Consider the following 20,902-nt stretch of genomic DNA (forward strand, 5'->3'; position numbering starts at 1 on the left):
AGCCTGGAACTGTTTTCCATTTTGGCTGAAAAAGCTCTAAATACTAAACACCAGACAAAGGTAGCAGCTATCTGGTGAACATAGTGGAGCATTTAGCAGTTAAAGAGCTAGATATCTCCCTCAGGGCTTTGTAGAGACCAAAAACAGACCCCAAAATGAGTGTCAGACTGAACATTTACTACACCAGAAAGTAAATGAATGATGATTTTGCTCCTTATTGGGTGGATGTGCATGCAAGCAGCTGTTTGGTTGCTGACTCAGGATTATGCTTTGTTTTGTTTTGTTTGTTAATTTTTATATACTTGTTTATTTATGTCAAAGTCTGCATTTCTAAATTTTTATCCATATCAGCATGTTATACAAAAATGATCAAATCTTCAACCCGCAATATGTGATCATAGAGGTGAGTAATCCAAGTGCAAATTTGGCAGCACCTGTGCAGGTTTCATTAAGAGGTTTGGCAGCTGATCCCCGCGCACTTCTCAGAGGTCATTCACTGTTTACATGACAAAATGGAGATAAATGGACATGCACATGGATCATTTGCTCAAATCTGCTTCACATTTGACAGTAACAGTGTAACTCAAAGTTTTGATAAATTGTCTTCTTCAGATGGTCTAAACTTGAAGATCTAATTGCTACAAATGCTTTTCCAACTCTTGTGCCTGCTTTAAACAGATTAGAAAGTTGATATGGAATATCTGAATCACCGGCTCTCTGTCTGTCATCAGTGTGCTTGCAGCCCAAGGAAACAGAAGCATGCAGGCTGAGAGCAGAGTACATGACAAATGCCCAGTTTGACTCCACGAGCATTGATCTTGGGCACGGGGTTGATTTTATTAACACAGGCATTTGTTGGTCAGACCCCCTGGCTGTCCCTCTTTTATATGAAGGACTATCTAATGACCATTGGGTGTCACGGTTTTTACAAGAAAAGTGATGGATCATGAAGATAATAGTGTAATCAAAAGACACTGTGGCACACTGCCGAGAGAGGAGGGAGGGCTGGCTGAGGGAAAGAGGTATAAAGGAGACATGAAGGAGTGTGTTGAACCAGAGGGAAAAACTCAGGCGGAGGAAAGAAAAGTGAAACAGAAGTGTAACAGGAGGGAAACGAAGAACATTCCCAGAGAGAAATAAAAAGGCAGGAGCTCAGAACTGAGAAAGTGCTCTCAACACAGAGGTAAGAAAATATCAGTTTATTGGGCTTCACATATTTATGTGTCATGAGTCTGCTAATGTTTGCTGAGACTGTACAGAGATGTGAGACTGATATTTGAAAGCAAGTGGCTAAACCTATGGCTGAAAACAAGCTGGGAGTTCATTGAGATTTCAGGGTTTGGAATACCAGTCGTGCAGTTTGTCAGAATCATGTGGCTTACCTGCATCTTTATTTCAGGTTAATCTTGGTGATGTGTGGTTTGCTATTAGTTTTTCATTTATTTCCTTCAACCCATCGCTCTCAATCCTACGTGATGTCTTGTTTTATTAACACTTTCTCCATTCTTTCATCTTAAACACAGAGGTGATAAATTAGTCTGCAGTGTACAATTGTTAAAGTGCGCTAATGCAAACCTTGTGTGGGTAGATTTGGACCATGCAGCCAGTGTTTCGACAGTGGATGCACAAATGTTTGAGTGTTCCCCTGACAAATAGTGATGACTAACACAGATGTGTAATCTGAGTTGGGGGGGGGCTTCGTCCAGCCATGTTTTTTCATCCTAAAACCTCAAAGACCAAAAGCATTGTGAATATACTTAAAGGCACACATTTTAAATCTAAACATGAATCATTGTTTTATTAATTTCATTAATATAATAAGTCTTTTTTTGGGGGACTCATCTACAGGTATGTATGGTGTTACTGAACACTGTTAACATGAAACTTTTTTTTTTAACTTTATGTTCCTATTAGAGTTTTTGCTGCTGAACATCATCTCCATTGAAGTTCCTGGTGTGAAACACACATACCAGGGGTGAAAGTTTAAGTGTCAGATGTGGCAGCAGGGTGTGAGAATGTCACTGAGCTCTCTGATCCTCTTCTTGGGAATCATTGCAACCACTGCTGTGACAGCTCAAGGTGGGTCTCTCACAAAACACTGACAGGTTTGTTTTGTTTTCATTTGAGTAAAAAATAAAACTAATAATGAACTCTCCCTACAAACATAATTGCATTTCAAAGAAAGAAGAATTTTTAAACATTTTGGGGAAAAAAAAATAGCTGACAGCAATGTAATGCTTAAAAAACACCTTGTGTTGGGTTTTATTTTATATGTTTAAATTTTATATTATATATATATATATATATATATATATATATATATATATATATATATATATACACACACAACTAAAGATGGGGGAGGCCAGAAGTGTTGACCACTCTGTGAAAGACTGCATGGCAAATAGTTCAGAATAATGTTTCTCAGTATAACATTACACAGAATTTGGGTGTTTCTCTGTGGTCTATAATAACATTCACAGAATGTGGAGAAATCTCTGGCTGAAAACCAATACTTGAATGTCTGTGATCTTCAGTCCCTCAGCAGGCATTGCATTAAACACCAAAGTGATTTGTAAAAATTCGTAAAAATCCCTGCACAATCTCACAAACACTTTTGAAAACTATTGCCAGTGAACAAAGTTCATCACTGCAGCCACAAAAATTAAAACAGAAAGAATATATATATATATATATATATATATATATATATATATATATATATATATATATATATATATATATATATATATATATATATATGTTTGTGTCTCTTTTTCATCCACACACTTACATAAAATAAAAACTACAAAAATACAAACTATAGTTGTTAGAGACTGGATTAAAAAAAACATATGACTAACTAAATCTGTTTAAACTAATTAGGAAGGCTGGCTCTGCAAACTGGACACTTGTGAAGCTGTGGTGGAGTGCAGGCTACTAGATAATGCTGACCACCCTTTGCATCACTTACTGGACAGGCAACAGACTACCTTCTCTAAGAGACCGATTCATAAATCATGCAATAACTCTTCATAATACAATATACCTGTCTGGCAAGGAATCATCTGCCAGATGATATTATATTATTATTGTTATTAGTGGGGCAGCATGGTGGCATGGTGATTAACACTGTTGCCTCAGAAGATCCTGGTTCGAATCCACCATCTGGCCAGGGTCTTTCTGTGTGGAATTTGCCTCTTCTCCCTGTGTTAGTGTAGGTTTTCTCTGGGTTCTCCAGTTTCCTCCCACAGTCCAAAAACATGCAGTTAGTGGAGTTAGTGCAATTTAGATTCACCAATTAACCTATCAGTTGTGAAAAAAATGAATGAAAAAATTTTTATTTGCACATAAACGTGCCATGAGTTCATCAAATATCTTTTGATATGTTCATGGAGAAGAGACAAAGAGTCTAGTTCTGCTGTCTACCACTATGAGGGTAACTTTTGTTCACTTTTTTTTAATCTAATATATTTTCACTGTACCTACAAAGTGCTATTAAGGCTATGTTTGTTTCCATACTTTCTTCACATCTAGATAACTATGAGTGGACCACATGGTTCAATGTTGATCATCCTGGAGGTCGTGGAGACTATGAACAGCTGGATGCCATTCGTTTCTATTACCGTACCCGAGTATGTGAAACGCCAAAGGCAATCGAAGCCAGAACCACTGAATGGGTCCCAGCACGTGATACTGGGGAGACAGTCCATGCAGACCCAACGGTGGGCTTCTGGTGCCTGAATGAGGAGCAAGGTCCCCAACGCAACTGCTCCAACTATGCAGTCCGTTTCCTTTGTCCAAAAGGTTTGGTCATTAACAATTTTTATCCTGGTTTGTCTCTGTTCAGTAAAAAAAAAAGAAAAAGGAAAAAGAAATCTAATTTAAAGTGTTTCATGAAAAAACGTTTTCTGTTAATATGCATGCAAATAAGTAAAATTTATTTTCTGAGTACTGTGTTTTGTTTTTGTCTCAGCACATAATAGCATTAGCATTCAGGGGACCTGGGGACCATGGTCAGACTGGAGCCCCTGTCCTGCCCTATGTGGTCAAGTGGGGGTGCAACTTCGCTATCGAAACTGCCAGACTGACTCGCTGCCTTGCAGTGGGCCTAAATTAGATGGGAAAGCATGTAGTGGAGCTGAGTGCCCAAGAACAGGTGAGGAAGACTTAGTTTAGCTACACAGAGAAGCTTGCAGTTCTCTTAAATTAGGCCCTGGCAATAATATAGCACATATATATAAAAAATAAATTTGTAACAAATAAGCCAATAAACTTTGTTTTTATTCTACTCCTTAGATTGTTCCCTGCAGTGTGTGATAGGGCGAGTGAACTCCGACTGTGATGCATGCACGTGTGAAGAGCACATAATGTTGGGTTCTGTACGCAGAGCTGGTGGCCTCACTGCTGAAGGGGCTACCATCCTTCGCTATGGCAAATTCCTTACCCTTACAGACCACAACGGACATTTCCGCATTCCTGGTATCTGCCCTGATGGCAACACAACCCTGACTGTCAGCCTCCAGGGTCATGCACCCCTTGATGTTGTTGTGCCCAAGAGCAGTGAACGCACCTCAGTCCTTAGTATCCAGCTGAAAAGAGCCGGTAGATATCTGGAATACATAAATAGTGAATCAAGATAGAAAACAATTCTGAGCTGCATGTTTACTGTAGGGGAGTCTTTTTAGCATGTAAAGGTAATAAATTTATTTCTGTTGCTAGAGAAACTTCATGTGTTGAGCAACCCTGAAAGCAAGGTCAGGAGGGAGGGACAAAGTGCTGCCTTCTGTTGCAAAGTCACAGGAACGCCACAGCCGGATAAATACCAATGGTAGGACTCTCACATTTGAATTTTAGACAATAGAAATTTTAGAGCTCCTTTTAAGTCATTTAATTTGTTTTGCTAAAAAATTACAATGTCTGTGTTTCTGTCATTTATCTTTTCTTACCTGTGAACAGGTTTCATAACAACACTCTCATGGAGGAGCAGTCAGAAAGCACCTTGGTCATAAGAGATCTGCATCCTGAGCAGTCCGGGGAGTACTACTGCAGAGCAAGTGGTCCGACTGGGGCTATTAAAACAAAACCAGCTACTCTCAAAATTTTAGGTGTGGTATTAATAAAGTGAAAATACATGCTGAATACACAGAAGTAAGAATTGTAGTATGTAAAAACCAAGTCATTTTTTTCTCATGTGAAACACAGGCAGAGATGAGCATTCATGCAACCCCAAGCCTGAATCCCACCTCATCCGCCTTCCACATGACTGCTTCCAAAACAGCACCAGCTCATTCTACTACGATGTGGGCAAGTGCCCCCCAAGTAGATGTGCTGAACAGCTTGACAATGGCATCAGGTGCAAAGACAAAGTGGCTTACTGCTGCGGTGTGTCAAAAATGGAGGAGAGACAGCTAATGTGTCAGGGCTACCAACTGCCCACCATGGTGGTGACCAAGTGTGGCTGCCAGAAATGTATGGACACTAAGGCCATTGTGCATGGTAGGGCCATTGCTGCAGACAATGGGGAACCAATGAGATTTGGGCATATTTTCATGAACGGAGTCAGAATCAGCCGTACAGGCTACAAAGGGACCTTCTCCATCCAGGTCCCTCCAGACACAGAGAGGCTAGTGTTAACCTTTGTGGACAACATGCAGAAATTTGTCAACACCACAAAGGTGCTTGCATTCAACACCAAAGGTGGGGCTGTTTACCATGAGATCAAACTTCTCAGAAAGAAAGCTCCTGTGACGATCAGCTCCACAGAAACCAGTGCTCTGGAGCTCGGGGAGGTAGAGGGCCAGGAGGCAATGGTTCAAATCCAGATTCCTCCCTATTCCTTTTATAAAAAGAATGGAGAAGTTTTCACAGGTAACGTCAGTGCTAGTGTAACATTTCTCGACCCCAGAGACGTCTCTACAGCTGCCGCAGCTCAAAGTGATCTAAATTTTATTGGAAATGAAGGTGAGACCCTACCACTGAGAACCTATGGCATGTTTTCAGTTGACTTCAGAGGTGAGGAAAACAATGAGCCACTGAATGCAGGTCAAGTGAAGGTTCTCCTGGACTCTGCTCAGGTTAAAATGTCAGAGCACCTCAACACCATGAAGCTGTGGTCACTTAACCCTGAGACTGGCCTGTGGGAGGAGGAGGGAAGTCTGCAGGTGGAGAAGAAGAGAAGAGGCAAAAGGGAGGAGAGAACATTTTTGATTGGTAATATGGAGATCAGGGAAAGACGTCTGTTTAACCTGGATGTCCCAGAGAACCGCAGGTGTTATGTGAAAGTGAGGTCCTTCCGCAGTGAACGCTTCATGCCCAGTGAGCAGGTGGAAGGAGTTGTGATCAGTCTCATAAATATGGAGCCCACAGCTGGCTACTCCACCAATCCACGTGCCTGGGGCCGATTTGATAGTGTGGTCACCGGCCCCAATGGAGCCTGTCTTCCTGCTTTCTGTGATGAACAAAAACCTGATGCCTATACTGCCTACGTCATGGCCAACCTTGGAGGAGAGGAACTGGAGGCTGTCTCTTCTGCTCCCAAACTAAATCCCAACCTCATTGGAGTGCCTCAGCCTTATCTTGGCAAACTGAACTACAGGCGATCTGACCATGACGACCCCAGAGTGAAGAAGACGGCATTCAGCATCAATGTAGCCAAACCAAGTCCCAACACGGCCGAGGAAGGTAATGGACCAGTGTACGCATTTGAAAACTTGAAAGAATGTGAAGAGGCCCCATTCAGTGCAGCTCATTTCCGGTTTTCACGAGTGGAAGGGGATCGCTATGACTACAATACAGTGCCATTCAATGAAGATGATCCCATGAGCTGGACGGAGGATTACCTGAGTTGGTGGCCCAAGCCTATGGAATACCGGGCCTGCTACATCAAGGTCAAAATCAACGGCCCGCATGAGATCAATGTGCGGTCCCATAACATGGGTGGCACCCATCCCAAGACAGTAGGCCAGCTGTATGGCCTCCGAGACACTCGCAGCATCCGTGACATGGACCAAGCATCTGTTTCAGCTGTGTGCCTGGAGTTCAAGTGCAGCGGGATGCTGTATGATCAGGAACGTGTAGATCGTACACTGGTGAAGGTGATCCCACAAGGAAGCTGCAAGAGAGATCACGTCAACCCAATGCTTCAGGAGTATCTGGTCAACCACCTGCCCCTAGCTGTCAACAATGACACCAATGAGTTCACCATGCTGGCACCTCTTGACCCTCTGGGCCATAACTATGGAATTTATACAGTGACAGACCAGGATCCCCGCACAGCCAAAGAGATCGCACTCGGCCGCTGCTTTGATGGTACTTCTGATGGCACATCTCGGGTCATGAAGACCAACGAGGGCATAGCTCTGACATTCACCTGTGGAGACCGCGAGGTCACACGCCAGAGCGTCTTTCAAGCGCAGCAGAGCTCTCAAGGTCGGACAGTAGGAACAAGCGTCGTGAGAGGAGACAGCAGGCTGAACCGGCGCCGACAGAGGGCCAACACACCCCGCAGCAGTCGCAGACGTAGCACCAGAAATCCTGAGGGAAAACGTACAAAAGCCAAAAAGTAAGACACCACAAGGAGATCCAGGTTCAACATGGGAGACGAGACGAAAACCTGCCAAGATGGAGCGGATGACGTTAACATATTTTGTTCTGATGTGTAACTAAACAGTTACACCCATTTCTTGCATCTTCATCTCATGGAAGACATACTATTTTTCTCACTTTACATTTTTAACATTACTGTGGCAAATATTTACTTGAAATTGTAAATAGAGTATTTATTACATAAGTATTACCACCTTTAAGTTTTCTTTTATGATGTAAACAAGGACAAAAACAAAGTATCCTTTTGACCAGTGATTTATTAAATTAGATGCTTATAAAACACTGCAGATGCTGTATCTTCCACATTATGTATCCAATTGTCCATGTAACATTTAAACTGGTCAATTGCTAAAAAAAAAAAAGAAAAAAAAAAAAAAAAAAAAACAAGAACAGGAGAAACTCTCCTTTCAGCTAACTGTAGCCCATATGAAGACATGGTGGGGTGAAGCCCATGAGCCCCCGCTCCTCATCACACTTGATACAAGCCTGCAGAAGCAACAATTAGGAGACCAGTTGCAGCAAGTTAATCCACTTGCCTGATCCATTCTTTTTTGCATTAGTAGAAATCAATTAGTAAATCTTTGTCATGCACAAAAAAATACCTATAAGCACTGTTTGCTCCATATTTTCAAGGATATTCCAGAGATGTATCAAGAGAATGGCTGTGAGGTTTTAAAGTCACATTTATTAAACTTCTCTATCCCTTTTATCTTACAGTGAATGTCATGTGCTCTGCAAACTTACAACTACTACTTTCATGTTGTGTCAGTCTCCCAAAATGCAACTTTTCCAGAAATAAAGATGAATAATGGACTGAATAATTGTTCTGCATTTGGCAACCAAAGTTATAGATACTATATACACTTGCCTGTAAGAAAACCATCCGCAGGTAAGTGAGACCTATAATATATACATGACATTCTGGTTAAAGGATTTGCATAGAACCTTGTGTTTCTATGTCACTAGACTTATAACTGCAATACTGTATCTGACATATTGACAGGAGCAACATTTAATTTTTAAAAAAGCCCTGCAAAACTCAGCCAACAGCAGTTATAGTATTCTCCATTGAAGCTGGGTCAACCAACAGATGCCACGTGATGTGTGTGTGTGTGAGTCGAGGCTGAATGAGAGAGAAGGCAATTCCATATGTACGGAGAAAAAAAAAAAAAAAAAAACAGGGTGGTGAGACTGGATGCTCCCTGGTATAGTCCCTCTGGTCATTGAAGCAAAATGAAGGGGGCAAGACACAGTTCAGATTTTCCAGGATGGCACTGGACAGCATGAGAAGGTACAGCTGCATTTCTGACAGTCGGGAGGGGGGGAAAGGGCAGTAGCGATGGAGCCAGTGTCACATGAAGTCCTCATAGTCTTGGGCGTAGCCTCCATCAAACTGTGCATAGTCAAGGTCATCTTTCAGCTGTGCTTTCAAACCACCTCCAGGTAAGACCCCCTTCTTCTTCTTTTTTCCTTTGTTTTGCTGTAAAACACAAATAAAAGTGACTAAAACTACACAGATATAAAAAAAAGTTAAAAATACAAATGCTAAAAATATGACAGCTGACTGATTAAGTAAACCAAATAATGCCTGACTTGACTTTCTTCCCTATGATTGGACACTGGGTGAAGAGCGCCCCCTGCTGAATTTAAAATGTTAATTTTAGTTACAATAAATGCCAGCAGGTAGTCACTTACTTTTTCTTGTTTCTGTTTTTCACTAAGTAGAACTGACAAGGAATTACTGATTTTCTTCAAGTCATCTACTTCCACTGCAAGAGGGAGAAAAATAAATCGTTACTGTTCAAGCCTGGTGCAATTAAAATTTAAGGATAGTAAACTTGTTCAGTAAAAGTTGGAAAAATTACTTACATGAAATACAAAGTTCCCGAAACAATGAATCCAAGAAACTTGAATAATGCACAGATTTTTCAAACTGGGTTATCTTTTCTTTGAGCACTTTTTCAAACTCTGTGAAATCTTCTTTGGAAGAGGGACACATGGCATCAATTCCAGTGACACTGTTTGAAGTGCTGCCGACACCTGAAAAATATTTAAGGGTCACAATTAGATAGATTATCATATAATATGCATCAGCTGCACAGCTGATGCAAAGATGATATCTTTTGAGAAAAGAAGTGATCCTGTCTTACCAAAGGCATCTTTTGCTAGCTCCAAGTCTGCATCTTCCTGTAATTTCTTCACTCTTAACTTTTCTGCCACCTGCTCTTCAGGAGTGAGATCTTGCTCCTGTAATTAAAAATGCCAGAGTTAAAACATGTTTAGAGATAACAGAGTCAAAAGGCATACATGGGGTGGGGGGGTGGACTGACTTCTTGTTCCTCTTTCTCCTGTTGTCTCTTCTTCATCCGGTTTTCTTTCTCTTTGATCTTTTCACTCAGCTTTTTCTTTTCAGAAACCTTTGGTTCTGCAAATTAAAATAAGGACAAATGCACTCAATAATCAAACATATTGTGTTACTGAAAGACAGGTGGAACTTTAATAAATACCTGGTTTCTTCTCTTCTGATTTTTTCTCTTCATCCTCATCCTCGTCATCCCAGTTGTCCTGTGAACAAAAAAAAATTAACAGCTGCCATTTTATTAAGCTGTTTTACAAGCTGTAAAAATCTAACAACAATGTAGCAAAACATGGTTTCACAGAGCCAGGGTAACATCTTGAACTATCTTATTTCTGAGCAGCAGCTCTTTTTAAGTTTTCTGTAGAGCTAGATAAAATTAGTAGTAGCTCAATTAACTTTAAATACTGAAACAAGCTAATGTCAGAATTTGTTTGATAATTTTTTTATATTTTAAACGAAATGTGACCATTGTCAATATGCAACAGGGTTATAAACATCAGTGAAATGAAGAAGCCTTTCGGACGAGAGGTGAAACGTCTGAGAACATTAAAAAGTCCAGTCACTTTTTTCAAATCTCCAGAGAATAACCAGCCTTAAGAAAGTGTCACTATTGATGGGGGAGTTGATTGTATAAATAATGTAATTCAATAAGCAGATACTACTCAGTTATAACTATAGATACATGATAAACGTTTGACAAGCTGCTTGTTACATTTGAGCAGGGTGTCGTCAACAACAACAGGATAAAAGCCCTTTGGGATTACAAATTAAAATCAGAGAGTTGTAATTAACTGTGTGTTATTCTCCCACTTCCACAAAAATATTACCCTTCATTCTAAACAATACCAGATTGTACTATAGAGAACATAAAACCATCAGCTTCTTCAGTTTGAACAACATATGTGACAGAAAACGGGAGAACTGAAGAGGCCTCTGCCAGCACTTTCCACAGGGTCAATTATCTGAGGTTTCTGGACAGAAACCGTGCCAGCATTCACGTAACAGCCACCTGTGTTACGTTCTCAGCTGAACAGCAGCTTCCCACTGCCACACGCCTGCTGTAAAGTCGGAAAGTTCTAGGCCTGGTTCTTGGCTGAGTTGAGTCATCAACCCAGCGGATGATTTCATCTGAATGAGGCTAAAGTTGGTTAGCAAGCTAACGCCGCCTCATACTCAACGTGACACAAGCTGTGGGGTTGCCAGAGTGGACATAATTACGCTAATCTCCAATAATCGTTTAATGTTACTAACTCTGGGCAATTATCAGATCGGTATATTTGTCACACATGTCCAACCCATTTAAGGCTGAGGTCACCCAACACTAAAGCTCATCTTCAGACGCAACATGATACGAGAGCTAGCAAGTCTGCTAGCTCAAGTGGCCCGTCCGTTGAGAGGCTAGCTTCAAGCTGCGTTTTCAAAATGTATCCTGGCTTCTGCGAATGATGCCAATAATTTTACAAAACACTATCAACGTCCAGAAATTAGTTTTAATCCACAATTATGAACTGGCACGCTATTATTCGTTGTATTAATGGTACGTTAGGACCGCTGAAACCCGAATAGTAGCATGCCGTTAGCTGAGCTGGAGTTTCCAGAGGCTGCCTGTCGGAGCCACATGAGTTAGCATAAAGCTAACAGGGGTTCGGAGGTTCGCGTTCCCTGGCGGCGAGAAACCGCGTCGAAGCATACCATTTGCAGCCTGACCTTTCTCCAGTCCGTTTACAACTCGTAAACAACCGATGCCTGATTTAAACATCAGCTCGGACTGCACTGAGTGTCCGTCATGATATTTTACCTTAACGTCTTCATCTTCGTCCTCGCCTTCCCATTTGTCCAGCGCTGCCGCCTTTTTAATCGGCTCCTCCGGCTCGAAGTTGTCAGCGTCTGTAAAAACAACAACATGAAAGTTGTTAGGTCAGTCCACATCTATCACCTGGAGGTAACAATGACGGGTGTGTTAGGCTCGTAAAACAGCGACTGCGACAAGTAAATGCTGTACTGATAGCCATCCTTTCCAAGTTAGTTTCTCACCCCAGTCCGCCATGTTGGCTGTGTTGGTTGTGTTTGACAGGCTCGCTGCACACTCAGTGCTGCAGCCCGTTGGCCACATTCACGAACAGCTCCCACCTTCTGGGCGGCACTCCGGCCTTATCTAATGTCCACGGACCACTTCCAGCACCACGACCCCGATGTGATTAATCTGATCACGTTTTTTTTTTTGATCATTTCAGTTGTAAACATAAGACGCTGTAACTTCTGCAGACTATAACAGAGGGTCCACATTTTTAAGCCGAACTGTTATGTAAACATTGTGGGGAAAAAGTAAGTTCTACGTTAATAATTTTATATACAAAGTCTGTTCTTAACTCTCTCATAATGCTGACTTATTTTGATACGGTGCACATTATTTTAACCTAAGTAAAATTAATTACTAACCTTAATTATAACTATCTCATAAAGCAGTAGAATAAAGCATGCACATTAAAAATAGTTTGTTAATTACTCGTGTGAAGGAAGTCTAGTACAGAAACTTGTACTGCAGATGTATGATAGTAATGAGGATGAGATGGAAATGTACTAACACGTGAAGAGAGTGTACTGAAAAGGTGGAAGGAGTAATTTGAGGAGCTGATGAATGAAGAAAATAAGAGAGAGAGGAGCATGGGTGGAGGAAAGTTAGTGAATCAGGGAATGCAGAGGATTAGTAAGGAGGAAGTGAGGGCAGCTATGAAGAGGATCATGAGTGGAAAGGTGGCTGGTCCTGATGATATTCCTATGGAGGAATGGAGATGTGTAGGAGAAAGACCAGTGGACTTTTAAAGCAGATTGTTTAACACAGTCTTGGAGAATGAGAGGATGCCAGAGGAATGCAGAAGAAGTGTACTGGTACCAGTTTTCAAGAACAAGAGGGATGTGCAGAGCTGTAGTATCTACAGAGGGATAAAGCGGATGAGCCATACCATGAAGAGATGGGAAAGAGTTGTTGAAGCTGGGCAAAGGAGAGAGGTGGCAATCAGTGAGCAGCAGAATGGCTTCATGCCAAGAAAGAGCACTACAGATTTGTGACTGAAGGATAGCAGCAAGAGTGAAAGGGAAGACTTACAAGATGGTAGTGAGGCCTGCTATGATGTGTGGTTTGGTGATGGTGGCACTGACAAAAAGACAGGAGGCCAAGCTGGAGGTGGCAGACTTGATCATGTGGCCAGTTACCATGGCCAAAAATCCAGTTTAATACCCTCTCTGCTTCAGTATCATTCATTATCATTTTCTTTATTCTTTATTCACCTTTTCTAATTATTGTAAACTTTGTTCTGCTGTAATTTATTGGTTATTTATTTACATCAGACAATTTCTTTAAAATTCCCTAATTTCTTTCAATTCTCTTTCTACTGCACTGAGAAACTTTTCCTAGAGCAACCCAAATCAGAATCATCACCAATAAAGTGGATTTGAACAATTTAGACAAATTACATATGTCATTTATGTACAATATTAACAGTTTAGGGCCCAGCACAGAACCATATAGAACCCCGTAAGAGTGGGGAGTCAACAGTATTTACACACTGGTATCCATCATCATTTAACCATGAGTGTGCTATCCCTTTAATACCATATCTCTACCTTTTTCATTAGTAATCTGTGATCTATAGAGTCACATGCTTTTATAAGGTCAATAAACACCCCCACAGTGTATTCATCAACAGCACAGCTAATAAAAAATAAAAGCTTTAAGTGAACTTTTGCTGCATTTCTAGAAAATTCCATTCATTTTAACCTCAGTCTGAGGTGTGATGGGATGATGTGATGACTGTGTAGTAAAACTACAACAAAAACAAACAAATAGAGTCAATCAGAGCTAGATTGGTTCAGGTTAATCATTTATATTCATGTTAATCACACCACAAAGTGTGCACAACAATACAAAACCTGCAGCAACAATAGACCAAAGCTGATCAGTTCTAATACAATCAGGCCCCACTGAGCATTACCTTCTTGTTTTGTAGTTAGGATAACTCAAGATGGATATAGAAATGTAGAAAGTGTTACAGCTGTTACCCACATAATCTATAATTTCCAAAAAATAAATAACTTTGTACATTTGCAACAGATTTTTCTCATAACTACACAATAACTATATTCTAACCTTTATCATTTTTAAGTATTATTTCTAGGTATGGCTTCACATCCCTGAGAAGGATAAAGTGGGACAGTAAAGGGTTTATATAGGATTGTACAAAAGTAAATAAATAGTCCCAGTGTAATGAAAATAGACATGTGGATATTAGATAAACTTGCTGATTAAAATATACACCTTTTTCTCTCTTAAACTAATAACTTTGTTCTTTCAGTGCTAAATGTTGAGGTCAAAATGATCGCTGCACAAGATAAATTACAGTGTCACTAAAAACAGTATATATACATCTTTAAGTGTCATTTATTTAGAATTGTGCAGACAAACAATCATCACGTGGATGAAGAGGTCTCCTGATTGAGCTGTGGGGTGAGCGGGGTCATGTGCCAGGGCAGAACAGGACGGTCAGCAGTATCAGCAGTCCCGATATGAGGCACAGGGGACTGTGGCTCAGCACCAACCCCAGTGACCTCCCTACAGGAACACAGTGAAAGCAGTACAAATGTAGCGCTATGCAAAATATGATTCATGTGGATTATCTGTGTTTGACTATCATCAAAATATCATTTTGAATAAATGACAGTTACATAACAGTAAAGTGCTGTCTTTGCACCTAGAGGAACCACCAAGTCATAATGTTAATAACCTGTTAGAAAAGACATGGCACGAGAAACTTCTAGAGGTAGAATGAGAACAAAGAACTGAAACCAACAAGCAGGCGGCACCAGCCTTACTTTTAGTGTACACTCACTGCCACTTTATTAGGTACATCTTGTTAGTACTGGGTTGGATCCTGTTTTGCCTTCAGAACTGACTTAATTCTTTGTGGCACAGATTCAACAAGGTGCTGGAAGAAAATCCTCATAGATTTTGATCCATACTGATATGATGGCATCACACAGTTGCTGCAGATTTGTCAACTGCACGTCCATGATGTGTATCCCCCGTTTCACAGCATCCCAAAGGTGTTCCATTGGCTTGAGATCTGGTGACTGTGGAGGCCATTTGAGTACAGTGAACTCACTGTCATGTTCAAGAAACCAGTTTAAGGTTATCTGAGCTTTGTGACATCTGCATTATGCTGCTGAAAGTAGCTTTCAGAAGATGAGCACACTGTGGTCATAAAGAGATGGCCATGGTCAGCAACAATACTCAGGTAGGCTGTGGTGTTTAAACAATGCTCAGTTGGTACTGAGGGGCCCAAAGTGCACCACAAAAATATCCCCCATACCATTACACTAGCAGCCTGAACCACTTATACAAGACAGGATGGATCCATGCTTTCATGTTGTTTACGCCAAATTCTGACCCTACCATCAGAATATTGCCGCAGAAATTGAGACTCATCAAACCAGACAATTTTTTCCAGTCTTCAATTTCCAGCACTTGTTGAATCTATGCCACGACAAATTAACGCACCTCTGAAGGCAAAGGGGAGCCCAACTCAGTACTAGCAACTCTGTACCTAAAGAAGTGGCCAGTGAGGGCTTATTGTGTACCGTTTTCTCTTGCTGCAGCACAGGTATTGGGACACACCTTTGGTCAGAGCTTTGATAGGGGTGATTGCATTTCATCGGACAAAGTGATTAATGTGTAAACAAGATAAAATGAGGTCAGTAGTTATCAGTGCACAACAATGATTCTAGTGTTTCTGTGGTTTACCTCTGAAGTCTACAGGTTTATCCTCCCAGGGTGTCAGCACCATAGCTAGAGCTGTTTTCTGAAGATCTGACAGAACAGAGCGCTGGCCCTGAGTTACTGCAACAGCCTGCTCATAAGAGAACATGGCGATCTTATCCGGGGGGAATACCACCTTATGAAATTGGCAAAACAGACACGGGGGGATAGATTTAGAGATATAAATGAAGATATGATAAAGACTAGTGAAGATGAGTGCAGAAACAGGAGCAATTTTTTTTTAGTGTAAGAAAAAAAATGACAATGTTTACTTGAGATTACCCACTATTTACACATATCTAAGTGAGAGAGACCAAAAGAGAAAGAGACACAAGAATAAAAAATAAGAATAAGAAGAAAGCAGAACCACTGACAAGACTATTTTGTTTAACTTGTAGTTTATGTATTTACTTGATGGTCACATAGTGTAGTTGACAGTTTAAGATGTGTGTGGATGTGTAGAAATAAATCAGTCTGTAAATTTAGTTTTTCTGTGAGGGAAGAAGAAAAATAAATGTGTTATAAAGTAATAATCACATTGTGAATAATACGTTAAATGAAAAAAATCCATTTTAAAATACGGCAGAAAGGAAAACCTGATTGATTTCTCCAAATCCTACAGCCCCTGTGAGTAAAGAGCAGACAGGGGTGGGTAGCATACCCAAGACCTCCTGCCCACAGGATCAACCTAGGCAGGTATTCTTGTTTTTGTTTGGCTTTCATGTGTTAGTACTTGACTAGTGTGGTGTATTATGATATAAGCATCATATGGAATACATTAGTCTAGTTGCTTTATTTAAATCTTGACTCACAACAAACTTGTCTTGTGGTATCATTGAGATAGCCAAAGGTGTAATTCCTTCAAGTTGTTCTTTCACCAGTGCTGACATGGCCATGTCTGGCATACCCGCTGAAAAACAAGCAAAATGTTTCGAAGACAGTTAAACAGAGCAAAGGTTGCCGGAATCAAAAACACATGAGAGAGTGCCAAACTGCTTTTAGAGGAAGCCAAGAAAACAAAATGTCTTTGATTTAAATCATTCAGATGTAGTAGTACGCACAGTATAACTACGATCCATATGGCAAAGACAATAAATAGACAATACCTGCCAGAACTCCGATCTCAATGAACACATCAGTCCCCCAGGAACTCATGAGTCCAAAAGCGAGGCTGTGGGTCAGCAGCTCAACAAGCGCTTGCAGCTGCTCCTCTGAACAGGACAGCCTCAGCTGACCCAGCCAGAGAACGGCCTTACTGCAGCCATCAGAGGGAGACAGAGTGCAAGTCCAAAGTCAATTCAAGCATCAAGCTGGATTTGAAAAGAAGCATTTCATGTAAGCTTTTGAAGTTGTGTTGCAGACCTGAACTCTACAGCATTGAAAGACCTCATCTCTGTGGCTTTAGCTCCACACACAATGTATCCCATCGCCACCAGCGTGCTGGAGTCAAGCTGGCTCGGACTCTGCTTGGTGGAGTTTAACACGGTGGAAAACAGTGCTGCCAGCTAGGACAACAACAAAAGTTATGATGCAGTCTAATACAACAGTCTTTAATACAGTGGTATTATTCTTATCTGGCACATTAAAAACTGTATAAAAGCCAAAGTAATCGTGATCTAATATGTATTGTGGTATATGGTATTTTAACTGCACTGGTCAAAGTACTTACCTGTCTGCTGCTCCAGTCACTGACTGCACCCATAGCAGCGATGCTTCTCCGCTCAGTCAATTGAAGGGCATTCAGCTCATCTAGTGACAACTGTGTTGCTATTGCACCCAGCTGAGAAATCACAGACTGGGAGAAGGAGGAGATGGGGCCGTATGTCTTCATACATTGATGTTATTACAGAGAGGCCCATCAAAGACAGAGCAGAGACACAGTATTAAGACCTTAAAACCGTAGGAAAAACTACTTTTTCCAGCCTCAAATTAAACACATCTAAAAGATTTTTGTTGGATTGATGCAGATCAACAGTCAGTCTCACCTGTTTGACTCTCCTGAGCACCTCAGCGCGTTGATAGGATGCGAGGAATGGGTCGAGACCCATCAGCTCCAGACAATTGGAGAAGGCAGATGAAGACATGCTGGTCAAACTGCTGGAGAGCCAAACGGAGGGGGCTGTTGTATGCAGAATCTCACAGGTAGGAACCGTAGGAGTTGCTGGCAGACAACGCACAAACACACAGCAGGAGTCAGCAATGTAATATAACCATAGGCTAGTTGTCAAGATAAAACTGATTGATAAAATAAGCTTTAGGTGTTCATTTTCACCAGTAGAAAATTGGCAGCTTCTGCTGCTGTAAAGTTCAATTTGCAAATAAATTCATATGTACAAATGCACTATACTTCCAGCTGTACCAAAAGACTAAATAGTAAATAATGGTTAGTGGTGTAACAAGTCTCCAAAACCACTGTCCGCTTCATACATCAATATTTTGAGGGCCACAAGTTCAGTTCATTTTTCAGTTTTTATTTAGAAAGGATTAATAACAACAATGGAAAACAAATATTTTTTTTCCTCAAGTCTGGTCACTTGATCATGATTGGATTTTTAAATAAAACCCTTATTATACTGATGTATTTCCAGGTCTCCATCCATCCATTTGCATCCGCTCATCCTGTTCAGGGTCGCAGGGGGGTGGCTGGAGCCTATCCCAGCTGTCATAGGGCAAGAGGCAGGGTACACCCTGAACAGGTCGCCAGCCTGCTGCAGGGCCAACACAGAGAGACAAACAACCATTCACACTCACATTCACACCTATGGGCAATTTAGAGTTGCCAATCAACCTAACCCCAGTAAGTGTATGTCTTTGGAATGTGGGAGGAAACCCACGCGAGCACGGGGAGAACATGCAAACTCCACACAGAGAGAGGGAGAGGCCTGGGCCAAGGTGGAATCAAACCCAGACCTTTCGAATGTTATTCTAAATGTGAGGCAGGAGTGCTAACCACTGCACCACCGTGCTGCTATTTCCAGGTCTCTCATTACCTTATTGACACTTGATAAACAGCGTCCATTCCATTCAATTTATATATCATGTTCAAGACATAAATATAGAAAATTTTTGTTGGAGAGCCAGATTTGGCCAACAAGATGCTGTTTGCCTACCACTAACCTCCACCATATGACTGTACAGGAAGACTTTACACAGCACAAGTTTTGCTTTGCTTTTGATTTAAAAAAAAAACAATTTGTTGAACTTTTGTGTTCAATAAATTTTGGTTTATTTCAGTAAACTTTATTCATTAGTTCACCTGAAAAAAACAAAACAAAAAACAAGATTCTTCCAAGGCAGATTTTCCCCCAATTATATCAAAAAAACACCCTTTCATGTATTCTGTAGTAATTACATGGAAAGTGAAACATTTAGAACCTTTTTTTGTTTGAATTAATTATTGTTAATTATGTCTTATAGCCCATGAAATTCAAGATCTATCAAAAAAAGATTTACAATACAAAAATGTCCAGTTTCTGAAAAGTATGTTATTTTATAATGCTCGGTAATTGGTTGGGGCTCCTTTATCACAAATTACTGCATTAGTGCAGCGTGGCATGGAAGCAATCAGCTGATGTCACTGCTGAGGTGTTATTAAAGCTCAGGTTGCTTCGATGGCGGGCTTCAGCTCTTCTGTATTTTTAGGTCGGGTGTTTCTCATCTTCCGCTTGCCAATAATAGATTCTCTGTGGGGTTCAGGTCAGGTGTGTTTGCTGGCCAATCAACCACAGTAATCACATAGTCAGCAAACCATTTGGTAGCAATGACGTTCTGTGGCTTACCCTCTTTGTGGAGGATGTTGATGATCACTATATGGACAACTGTCAGGTCAACAGTCTTCCCCGAGACCGTGGATAGAGAGACAGATGATCTTTATACTGTTTGAATAGTAATTCTCTTAAATTTGAATTGAACTGTTCCAATAATCTGAAACGGTGGATTTCTGATTTCCATCAGCTATAAATAATAGTAATCCAAATTAAAACAAAATGACTTTAAATTTTTCACTTTATATGTGATGACTATAGAATATATAAAAGTTTTCCTTTTACAAATAGAATTAACAGTTTCACAATATTCACATTTTTAGATCTATCAGTGAACAGTAATTTTGGAATGATTGCTGCACATTAAAGGACTTTGACAGTGGACTTCTGCTCACTCTGGCAACTTCACAGTTGAACATGCAATCATTTTGCACATAATCAAAATGTCTTGTTTTTCATTTTGAATCAAATAAATTCTAATAATAGATGCTACATTTTAAAGGCATTTTAAAGGTGCTTTTTTGCAGACTTGCAACCATTTGGGTAAAGCTAGGCTAGCTGTTTCACCTCTTTCCAGAGTATTTGCTCACATAAGGTAACTGATTCCCTTCTGCAGACTTAGATGAACCTCTTCCTTTCTTGAGCCCCTGTGTGGGTCCATGTTGCAACTGGTGACTTTTTTCAAAAGATGCAGAGCATCCCACATTCACTGAAGAAGTCCTCAGTTCTACCAAATTTGGTGCAAATTATACAAGCTTATTTTGAGAGATTTTAGAAACTAAAGTAAGGCTTACATGACTGAGGATTTATCTTAAGGAAGCCCAGGAAAAACTGTAGAACAAACTGCTGCTTTTCAAAAATTGTCTTCCTCTCATTCTCGTCTGAACACAGCATCCCCACATCCCCACGTTCCCACCGACGGTGGCTCATGAACAGCTTCTCTATTTGAGCCACACTCATCAATTCCTGTGGGAACACAAACAACAACAACACACATATATGCATAGTTTACAAGAAGACAGGAACCTCATCACCCGATCCCGACACCTTCTGGAGATGTGACACCTGAGGGATTTCTTTACAGCCTCTGGCGTAACATGCCATCAGATCAAGTTCTGACACAAAACTCCACTATTGGATTTCTGCAGACTCAATGAATCTGATGCATTTTTTTTAAAATAAGGGAAGCTGTTCAGTCTCAGGATTAAAATATTAAATTGACTGAAAAAAAAAATAAAGTCGTAACCTCACCAGGGAAATCTGCTGCAGTTTGTCTTTAGGCAGGAAGAAGAGAAATCGGTCCACCTGACTGAGCGTTGTCTGGTTCCAGTTCTGCACTGGGCTACAAGGAAAAAGAAG

General features: G+C 40.7%; 3 protein-coding genes across 3 annotated transcripts; 1 reads left to right on the forward strand and 2 right to left on the reverse strand.

Moving 5' to 3' along the window:
* Positions 1-1,062: 1,062 nt before the first annotated feature.
* On the forward strand, positions 1,063-8,007 carry cilp (cartilage intermediate layer protein, nucleotide pyrophosphohydrolase). Its single transcript, XM_030726181.1, has 8 exons — positions 1,063-1,183; positions 1,915-2,079; positions 3,538-3,807; positions 3,977-4,159; positions 4,300-4,605; positions 4,723-4,831; positions 4,960-5,108; positions 5,206-8,007. Exons 2-8 carry the CDS (start codon positions 1,995-1,997, stop codon positions 7,566-7,568), a joined length of 3,465 nt encoding a protein of 1,154 aa, XP_030582041.1. The 5' UTR covers positions 1,063-1,183; positions 1,915-1,994; the 3' UTR covers positions 7,569-8,007.
* eif3jb (eukaryotic translation initiation factor 3, subunit Jb) lies at positions 7,848-12,141 on the reverse strand. The gene is made up of 8 exons (XM_030726182.1): positions 12,002-12,141; positions 11,766-11,854; positions 10,116-10,173; positions 9,939-10,033; positions 9,759-9,855; positions 9,478-9,648; positions 9,304-9,377; positions 7,848-9,088 (listed from the first exon to the last, which is right to left on the reverse strand). Exons 1-8 carry the CDS (start codon positions 12,078-12,080, stop codon positions 8,960-8,962), a joined length of 792 nt encoding a protein of 263 aa, XP_030582042.1. The 5' UTR covers positions 12,081-12,141; the 3' UTR covers positions 7,848-8,959.
* Positions 12,142-13,949: 1,808 nt separating this feature from the next.
* On the reverse strand, positions 13,950-17,868 carry strc1 (stereocilin 1). The gene is made up of 7 exons (XM_030757586.1): positions 17,765-17,868; positions 17,449-17,604; positions 17,142-17,284; positions 16,886-17,034; positions 16,592-16,689; positions 15,765-15,915; positions 13,950-14,576 (listed from the first exon to the last, which is right to left on the reverse strand). The coding sequence occupies exons 1-7, from the start codon at positions 17,861-17,863 to the stop codon at positions 14,482-14,484; spliced, it is 891 nt and encodes a 296-aa protein (XP_030613446.1). The 5' UTR covers positions 17,864-17,868; the 3' UTR covers positions 13,950-14,481.
* Between the last annotated feature and the right edge of the window lie 3,034 nt (positions 17,869-20,902).

The sequence above is a fragment of the Archocentrus centrarchus genome, chromosome 3 (assembly GCF_007364275.1).
Source record: "Archocentrus centrarchus isolate MPI-CPG fArcCen1 chromosome 3, fArcCen1, whole genome shotgun sequence".
In the NCBI taxonomy this organism is placed as follows: domain Eukaryota; kingdom Metazoa; phylum Chordata; class Actinopteri; order Cichliformes; family Cichlidae; genus Archocentrus; species Archocentrus centrarchus.